The following is a 10,000-nucleotide window of genomic DNA, read 5'->3' on the forward strand; positions in this document are numbered from 1 at the left end:
CAATGCTAGCAGCTAGCAGCTAGCATTGGCTCGCTAATGTTTGCAAAATCATGGCAACACCATGTCGCCCCCACTCCCCCTGCCCCTGCCCCGCTCAGTCCTTCAGCTCGACCCGGGTCTACCTCACACACCCAGCTGTCAGTTTATTAGGACCACCCTGCGAAAACCAACTCAGTCTTATGCAACAATAACATAAGACAAGTAGCAAATTGGATAGAAGAATATAGGAAGCAATTAAAAATAGGTATGTACAAAATATAACAGAAAATATAAAAAAGATATATTAATACTATATACAGAGCAGTAGCGATAGTTACACATGACGAATAAATATACATATTTCACAGTTTGTTCATTGCACTTTAAGTGTACCAGTGAATTATTTTTTTACAATGTGTGTGTGTTCTACTTAGAGCAGTGCTGGTTGTAAAGTCAATACAGTACATATAGTATAGTACAGTAATACATAGTTGTACAGTAAAAACCTGCTGCGTGTGTGTGAGACGATGGTGTTGAACTGTGTTGACTTCACAATCAATAGATCAATTGATTAATCTTTTACAAATTAATTGAGCCAACTATTTTGATAATCAATGAATCAGTCCATGTGGTTTTCATACTATAATTTTAAGGCAAAAGGTCAAACGGCAGGTTGAAGAACTTGAACAGTTTGACTTATTCAAGTTAAATCAAATACAAAGTGTCTTTATACTCATATGTATATATACATACATGTCTACCAACACAGCGGTGTTGGTAGACTATCGATAACATGATTGATTATTACAATCGACAAAATTAACTGTTGATTAATTGATCGGCTGTTATTTGAATTTTTGTACTTTTTTTAAAGAAAAGAATATTCAAGAATATTTCTGTCCCTTTGCAGTAGAGCTGCAACAGTTAATCGATTGATCAGTAAGTAATCATTAATCGGTTCAAGTCGTTTTTATGGAAAAAAAAGTCTAAATTCTCTTATTTCAGCTTCTTAAATGTGAATATGTTCTGGTTTCTTTGCTCCTCTGTGACAGTGAACTAAATATCTTTGGTGTGTGGACAAAAGAAAACATCATGCTGGTGGTTTTGGGAAACACGATTGACATTTTTCACAATTTAACAACATTTTATGGACCAAACAACTCATTGATTAATCGAGAAAATAATGGACAGATAAATCCATAATGAAATTAATCGTTAGTTGCAGCCCTAGGTAAATCACCATGTTACCTCGTGCCAAACAGGCTGACCTGAGTTGTTCCGGAGCAGGTGAAGTTCGAGATAAGGGATCAAAGCCAGTCATCAACTACTGACCAATCAGATCACTGGAAAAAAACAAAACAGCATCATCATTCTACAGGATCCTGACTGGTACAAAAACAGAGTTAAGAGTAACGTGACGAATAATAAGGCACAGTCGATTTCGAGCTCAACATATGGGAATATGGGAAGTTCCGGACCTGAACTTCCCATATCCAGAATCCTTACATAAAGAGTTTGTCGGTGAACCTGATATACTGTCTGACTGAGTCTGTTTGTACAGTTTAAAAACTGTTTGAGGAGGAATGCCACACACTTAACTTGATCAGTCAGTTTCCTTATTACTCAGCGCTGATGTGGGTGTCGACCGTAGCTACAATAAAACGTACACATAAAACTGTGTTAGCAGCGCACATCGAGTGTGTGTGTGTGTATCATAAATAGAAGAGTTTTCATATTCCAGCTGTTCAGCTCTGAGTGGTGTAGCTCAGTTTTGGAGATTCCTTCCTTTTCTCAGCTCCATGAATCAGCAGCTCGGTTCAGTTTTGGATTCACCATCATGTGGTTTATTTCAGACGGGCAGGGATTAGAAACTGCAACACAGCAGAGATGATCATTATAATAAGTGATAACGATGCCGCTTCGTGTCACTATTTGCAGGTCACACAAGCCACAAATCAGATCGTGATGAACTGCGCCGACATCGACATCATCACGGCTTCCTTCGTACCGGAGGGAGGAGAAGGTAAGGACCAGCACCGCGTCCGCTTCTTCTGTTACTGCCGTCTTTGATTTTCGATCTATTTGCCTGTTTTTTGCATAACGTGGGTTTAAAAAGAAAAAAAAAAGATTATTGATAATCATCCAGAGCAAACAGCCAAACGCTCTGGCACTCAGCCAGCCTTCTCTTCCCTTGTCTTGTTTCTCCTTTGTAGAAATTAACGCCACGGGATTCAACTATCAGAACGAGGACGAGAAAGTCACCTTGTCGTTTCCCAGCACGCTACAGACAGGTAAGACAGGACCGTCCCGGCCTTCACATGATCATTACTGTTGTGTTGAGGAATAATAAACACCCCCTCCCCCCTCCCCAGGCTCCGGCACATTGAAGATCGACTTTGTCGGGGAGCTCAACGACAAAATGAAAGGATTCTACAGAAGTAAATATACAACCGCAGCGGGAGACATCCGCTACGCTGCTGTCACACAGTTCGAGGTGAGTCGACCGCTTCGGGAACACGAGAGACGTTGGTTCACGTGAATCTTGTTTGCATTAGGAGTGAAGTCCCAAAGATGAGGCAATATCTCATATTTCATTCTTTTTTTATACATAGGTTTTATTTTTTTGACAATGCGGCTCTGTGTTTACATGCCTTTCTGGGGAAAGTAGAAGTGGGTCAGTTTGGTCTAGACGTGCACAGATCAGAGCGTCTGCTCTCAGTCACACAGATTTAAAAAATCATATAATGTAAGGTGTGATCTCTCTCTTTCTGTTCCATACACTGTCCCACGACTTCACACCGAATCAGAACACAACAGAGATATAAATCTTGTCTTTCTGTCATCGCGGTTAGTTACTAAATGAAACGTCACTCAGTAGAGCTCATACTTTCACCAAGGCCGAACAGTTCTTACATCCAGTCATGCTGCACCAAAATCTCACACACTCATAGATATCAGCTTACTTAATATGCCTGATATTTTTCATCAAGATCCATGAATTATGCTCTAGGAAATTTGAATAAATGTCCCCAAAAAACCCCAACCCCTGTCCCATCTCAGAATGTTCAAGGAAGTGATTCAAAAAAAAGAAAAAGTTCCTGGATTTGCCTTTTTTTGTTTGGATCCAGGCCAAAATTCACCGTCTCTCTCTTGGCCCATGTTCTATCCTTCCACCAAGTCTGGTGGAAATGTGTTAAGTAATTTTTGCGTAATCCTTCTGACAAACAAAGAAACAAACGGGTGAAAACAAAACCTCCGTGATGGAAGTAGAAAAATAAAAAATCTTCCTAGCAACATTTGGGTGTTTAAGTGGGTTAATGTTTTACTACAAGTTAATGACATCATAAATGGCCTATAATGTTATATAATTATAATCATTGAAGTGTTGTTTTGATCTGCAGGTCTGAACAAACACTGACCTCTTCAGTTCCCCTTAAAAACAAAGGCCAAAGTTTTATCATATAAATCTATAAATCATATAGACTCATATTTAACCTGTCGGAGGACGAAGCATTAGTTGAAGAAAGAGTTTGAGAATCTTTGGAATTACTTGGTTTCCTGCATCAAATGTCATAAAATGTGACCTCACCTATGAGTCACAAGTGTAAAACAAACACGATGTGATTAAGCTGATCACACACACACACACGTACACAGCGTCATCAATAATGTCTTTGTTGAACACGCCTGTTAAATGAGTCATGGCAGAAAAAGAAAGTGAACCCGTTATAAAATAACTAGAATCAAGAAATATTCTTTTTGTCAGTGCAAAATGGTTTTTTTTGTGTTTTTTAAATTTTATTTAAGTATTTGTAGTTTCTCACAGATAGATTCAACAACGACAGAACAAGTGACAGACAACTTTTTCCTGTCAAAACTTAAACATTCTTATTTATGTATATGTTTGAGAAGATTTTCCAGTAAATGTAAGGAAATGTAAACTCTTTTTTTGTGTAAATCCTGTTAAATAGAAGATTATTTATTCAGAGATGTTATTTTTTCGGTGTTCTTTTGCGGTTTAGCTTTAAAAAAGAAGAAAAAATGTTTTGCCCCCCTAATTACTTACTTATTTATATTAAATATTATGTTTATTAAGTTTCTTTTTACCAAGTATTTTATAGTGGATGGGAGGGATTTTGAGTTGAAATGAAAAATTGTCAAATGTTTTTTTGGGGGGGGGAAACTGACTGTGAAATATGATTATAAATCGTCCATGAGGGAAACGATGAAGAGCTGCAGTTTGTCTCACCTAGAGCTGCAACTGTCAATCAATTAGTAATCGAATACTTAATTAATCTTCATCTATTTTGATAATCGATTAATCGGTTCAAGTAGTTTTCATGAAAAAAAAAAGAAGTAAAAATCCTCTGATTTTATCTTCTTAAATGTGAATATTTTCTGGTTTCTTTGCTCTTCTGTGACAGTGAACTAAATATCTTTGGTGTGAGGACAAAACAAAACAATCGACAGATTAATCAATGATGAAAATAATCGTCAGTTGCACCTCTGGTCTTAACACCCCCTCTCTTTCTCCCCCCTCCTCCTCCAGGCGACGGATGCCCGCAGAGCTTTCCCCTGTTGGGACGAGCCAGCCATCAAAGCAACTTTTGACATCACTCTGATCGTTCCTAAGGAGCGAGTCGCCTTGTCGAACATGGTACGTTTCACGACTCCGACAAACTTGATCACGTCACAAATCACCATCTGGTTCCCTCCAGGCTCACCTGGGCCGAACGGCGACGACGCTAAATTTGGGTCTTTATGATGACTGACCGCACGTGGGCGATATGAAACCCACATAGACCCTTTAACACACCACAAGTTCTTCACTATATGAAAGACGAACAACTGGAAAACAATATAGGTGAATTACAGGGTTGCTACACAATCTGGAAAAGTAGGGAATTTGTTTTCAGTAATTTCCCGGTGCGGATACGTTTTGAAAAAAGAAAAGAGTATTATGGAAAAAATATTTGTGTTTCTATTTTTTGAAGTCTGAACAGAGACCCCGGTCAAGTGAATCATGTCTGTGATTCAGCGAGGGGGAAGGAAAAGTATGATCCTGTCGACAGCTGGTTACTGTACTAGAGCCCGATAATGGTCTTTCACAGACATATCGGTATCGGGCGATATGTTTAGGGTCCGACCGATATTATCAACCAACAGAACTGGGCCATTAAATGTCCATTTATGTTTACATTTTACGTAAAATAAATTTTTATTTTCTTAATTCAAGTTCTATACATTTGGTTGTATATGTTAGTTATTTATGATAAAGTTTATGGTTAAACTAAATTATCAAGCCCAAATTACATTTTTTGTCATAAAGGTTTGATAACGACATCTTAGTATAATCATTGACAGATTTAAAAAAAAAATATATATATATATATTTTTAATATTGTTATAAAATAATATAAATATTTTTATATATAAATATACATCGGCCGATGTATCGGTTATCTTGTACTTAGTAATATCCATATCTGTATCTCTAACACATCTGGTGCTTTATGGTTTATTTGACTGTAAATGAACATCATGTATTGAAGAAGACTTGAAACTAGAGATTGAACCATAAACTCAGGAAAATGCTTACTGACGTTATGACTCAAGTGGTTTTCTCACAGACTTTAGACTATAGAAACAAAGCAGTGGAGTTGCCCGCTGCTAGTCAGTACAGAGAATAAAGGCGACTTCACTGAGCCATTAAAACTCTCTTTCTTTATCTTGCCCTCTCTCCAGAATGTCATCGAGCGAAAGCCGTGTCCCGAGGACGAAAACCTGGTGGAGGTGAAGTTCGCCACCTCGCCCGTCATGTCCACGTACCTCGTAGCGTTCGTCATCGGCGAATACGACTTTGTGGAGAGCCAGTCGACTGACGGTGTGACGGTGCGCGTCTACACGCCGGTGGGGAAGGCGGAACAAGGGAAGTTTGCGCTGGAGGTGAGCACGTCGTTGAAAAACCCATCTCACACGAAGCAGCTGCTTGGTCCGTTACCTTTTGTTAACTTGTTCTTCTTTTCTGTTTTGTTTGTTTACAGGTCGCGACCAAGACTTTACCGTTCTACAAAGACTACTTCAGTGTTCCTTATCCATTGCCGAAAATTGATCTCATAGCTATTGCCGATTTTGCTGCTGGTGAGTAGTTGTCATGACAACGTTCGGCACGTTCAAAATCTAGGTATTGAAAGTGAAACTCGCTCCTTCCTCTCATCCAGGTGCCATGGAGAACTGGGGCCTTGTCACCTACAGGTAAACCTAAAAGTTCCTTTTCTAACTACTGATCTTAAATTTCTAATCTTTAGTTTTTCACATTATCGTTTTTCAAACCTCGTGGTTTTCGACTGAGGTGGTTTTTGGAAAAGTGGAATCGATCTGAAATGCTGATTTGTCTCGAATGAACCTTTTCACCACCTCTTTGTCGTTCGTCGTAGTATTCAACCATCTAATGCAAACACATCAGCAAAAGAGTCAACACCGTCACAGCCGTGGATGTAGATATTTATCTTTTAAGTGCTTGAAAAGGACAAACCAGGAATCAACACATTGTAGGACGTCTGTGGTGATGAGCTGTAAGTCACCGAGCTGCAAAGTGTCATGAGGCGTCATAAAAATAGATCAGTTGGGTGCAACATTAACAGAATCATGCAGGAAATGAGGACGAAGAGTTGAACCTGATTAGCTTCCAGCTGATCTTATAAAACAACGTGAAATCCTGCCAGTGTGGTGAAGCTGGAATAGTCATGACGTTACTATGGCGATCACCATGTGATCACAGCCGACTGAACCAATGACCCGGCCTACAAACGTTTATATTTATTTTATAAACGCCAACCTTCCGTCGTCTTTTGTGTCAAATCTAAATTTTTTTTTTTTCAGGGAGACGGCACTGCTCATCGACCCAAAGAACTCCTGCTCGTCCTCCAGGCAGTGGGTGGCGCTGGTGGTTGGACACGAACTCGCCCACCAGTGGTTTGGAAACTTGGTCACCATGGTAATCAGCTATATAACCTGCACTCGTCTGTTTTCGTAACTCTGAATATTTGTCAGACACCCGCATAACGTGGACAGTTTGAAAGTGATGATAATCGAAACCAAACTTGTGACGGTAATGAATTGAGAACTGTCGCGAAAACTGAAAGACTAAACTCATGATAAAAACAAAGTGGCATAGCACAAAGAAGATTATCTGTCGTGTACCTATCTTTGCTAAAGGCCTGATTTCCAAAATGCTACACGTTGCTAACTAATGTGAAGTTGTGCTAAAGTTTAAGAAAAACAAAATGGAGGTAATTAGGAACAAATAAAGAGGCTAAAATATCTCCGATACGGGCACCATTTTGCTTCTTTGCCAGCAAAATCAGAGTTATCAGAAACATGAACACGTGAACAAACATCAGTGTGATAAGAACGACCTCACATGACAGGAACATCTACATCTCCCATCTGCTGGCATGGACCTAGTACTGCAGCCAGAGACCAGGGGGCGATCAGGATGATTTGGCCTCACTTTTGGAAACAGTCTACGGTTGAAGCACAAAAGTTTGTGCACATGTTTTGTGTCACGTCAGATTCAAGAAACATTTTCCCGATCTATCTAATATTGAACACACAATACTTAACGCACAATCTTAAATGTTTTTTAAAAATCGTGTCACCAACTAATTCCTCCAGAGTCAGTATTCGTTGATGTCGCTGGTCGTATTTCGGAAGGCGTGTGTGCGCGATGGTGTTTGACTGTTTGTGCGCTCGTTTGCAGGAATGGTGGACCCATCTGTGGCTGAACGAGGGCTTCGCGTCCTGGATCGAGTATCTGTGCGTGGACCACTGCTTCCCAGAGTACGACATCTGGACCCAGTTCGTCTCGGCCGACTACACCCGCGCTCTGGACCTGGACGCGCTGGACAGCAGCCATCCCATAGAGGCAAGTTGTTGTTTTTTAGAACGGAGAGCTGCTCACTCATATCGCCATGATGGTTGTCCCAGTGAAATATAGCCTCACTCTTATGCTGCGATCACCCCGGACACGATGGGGATTTTTTCACGTTGCGTGGCTTTGCGTGACTTTTGGTCAATAGCAAATGTTTGCGTCATTCGCCCGTTCAATTCCTTCACCTTGTCTGACAAACCTCATCTGAACAAACACACACACACCTAACATGAACTGTTGAATGAAAGCCCTCTCCTTCTTCACCCGGTCACGATGCAAATATCAACCTGGTCGTTCTGCTCACACTCGGCGACAGTAGTGATCCTCCATTCATGAAAGAGCGACAGGACGTCTGGTGACAGTGACGAAGGGAGGACCTCGACGCTCATCGTCTATCGCGTCACGTGAAATGAGCGGGTGACGCAAATTTGCCTTTCCGAGCCACACTTCTCGCACCATTCACGTCAGTGCCACGAAATTTCCGTCAAGTCGCGTCTATGCGTTGACTTTGTATGTAATCTACTCGCGTGAATACTTTGCATCGCGTTTGGTGTGAACGCACCGTTACACTCTCTGTTCACAAACCCAGTTTTCAATCCAACTGGGTTTTTTTGTTCACCACGTGAATAATCAGTCGTGTTCAACTCCGTGAAAGTTTGCTAGAGCGGCTGATTTCTTTACTTCTGGTCTCGTGCTCCAGGTGAACGTGGGCCATCCGTCGGAGGTGGATGAAATCTTTGACGCCATCTCCTACAGCAAGGGAGCGTCTGTGATCCGCATGTTGCATAACTACATCGGAGACGAGGTTGGTCACATGACGCTCGTCATTCTTTGATTTGTATTTACTGTATTTTCACATGATGTTGTCGTCTCGTTGCTTTTATTTCTTATCCGTCATATTGGTGTGAATGAGTGCTTTGTAAACCCTGTTTTTAAAGGTGCTATATTGATATAAGGAGGCACATTGAGAGAGAAAAATTGTAGACTTTGAGAATAAATTCGTTAATTTACGAGAATGAAGACATAATAAAACAAGAATAATGTCGTAATGTTACAAGAATAAAGTTGTAGCTTTAAAAGAATTAAGTTCTAATTTTACAATAAAGAAGTTGTAATTTTCCAAAAATAAATTTGTAATTTCACAAGAATAAAGTCATAATTTTACAAACATAAATAAAGCCGTAAATTTGGTCTCTGTGCTATTTTAGAGAAATTTCATGTGTTAAAGTCTCACTTCAATTTTTCCCCTCAACGTGGCCCTAAAACTTGTCGTACTATATAAATAAAGATAATTATAATTAATCATTCTGCCTCTGTAGGATTTTAGGAAAGGAATGAATGCCTATCTTCTGAAGTTCCAGCATAAAAATGCATCGACGGGTAAGAACACACGCAGGAGTAATTAATGCGGAAATGGAAGAAGAAACTCTACATTTTAGACCCTGGATTGTCTGACCTCTGACCTCTTCCACAGAGGACCTATGGGACTGTCTGGAACAGGCCAGTGGGAAACCCATCGCTGCGGTGATGAGTTCGTGGACCAAGCAGATGGGCTTCCCCATCATCGTGGTGGACCAGGAGCAGGTGAGCTTCACCAGATACAGATTCTCTGGTGGACTTTGTTGATTCTCACACACACACACACACACACACACACACACACACACACACACACACACACACACACACACACACACACACACACACACCCACACTCTCACACTCTCACACTCACACTGACCACCATGTCATTTTAACAGCAAGGCAACGACCGCATCCTCAAGTTATCTCAGAAGAAATTCTGTGCCAGTGGACCACACAGCGGTGAGTTGTGTTTTGTCCTGTGATCGTTTGTCGAAGCGACTCAAACATAAAAAAAGGCCAATCGTGACAGATTTGCTCGTCTTGTCGGGGACAGGTGAGGACTCCCCCAGCTGGATGGTCCCCGTTAGTATTTGCACCAGCGAGGACCCGACATGCAGCAAGCTCAAGGTTCTGCTGGACAGACCCGAGACGACCGTCACTGTGAGCGGCGTCGCTCCGGACCAGTGGGTCAAGGTGAGCGCTCGGGCTGATGTTTGTTTAGAT

The 10,000-nt window shown here is 40.9% G+C and overlaps 1 protein-coding gene across 1 annotated transcript in view; it reads left to right on the forward strand.

Moving 5' to 3' along the window:
* The window catches only part of npepps (aminopeptidase puromycin sensitive), an 18,143-nt gene that overhangs the window by 914 nt on the left and 7,229 nt on the right, over window positions 1–10,000 (forward strand). Inside the window, exons 2-15 of the mRNA XM_035638522.2 lie at window positions 1,918–2,002; window positions 2,193–2,270; window positions 2,352–2,473; window positions 4,529–4,636; window positions 5,725–5,925; window positions 6,024–6,120; window positions 6,201–6,234; window positions 6,862–6,976; window positions 7,742–7,906; window positions 8,613–8,717; window positions 9,232–9,292; window positions 9,387–9,496; window positions 9,673–9,736; window positions 9,831–9,970. Of these exons, the coding sequence (XP_035494415.2) occupies window positions 1,918–2,002; window positions 2,193–2,270; window positions 2,352–2,473; window positions 4,529–4,636; window positions 5,725–5,925; window positions 6,024–6,120; window positions 6,201–6,234; window positions 6,862–6,976; window positions 7,742–7,906; window positions 8,613–8,717; window positions 9,232–9,292; window positions 9,387–9,496; window positions 9,673–9,736; window positions 9,831–9,970 (1,485 nt within the window). The remainder of the gene's footprint in view (window positions 1–1,917; window positions 2,003–2,192; window positions 2,271–2,351; window positions 2,474–4,528; window positions 4,637–5,724; window positions 5,926–6,023; window positions 6,121–6,200; window positions 6,235–6,861; window positions 6,977–7,741; window positions 7,907–8,612; window positions 8,718–9,231; window positions 9,293–9,386; window positions 9,497–9,672; window positions 9,737–9,830; window positions 9,971–10,000) is intronic.

This window comes from Scophthalmus maximus, chromosome 8, assembly GCF_022379125.1.
Source record: "Scophthalmus maximus strain ysfricsl-2021 chromosome 8, ASM2237912v1, whole genome shotgun sequence".
Classification (NCBI taxonomy): Eukaryota; Metazoa; Chordata; class Actinopteri; order Pleuronectiformes; family Scophthalmidae; genus Scophthalmus; species Scophthalmus maximus.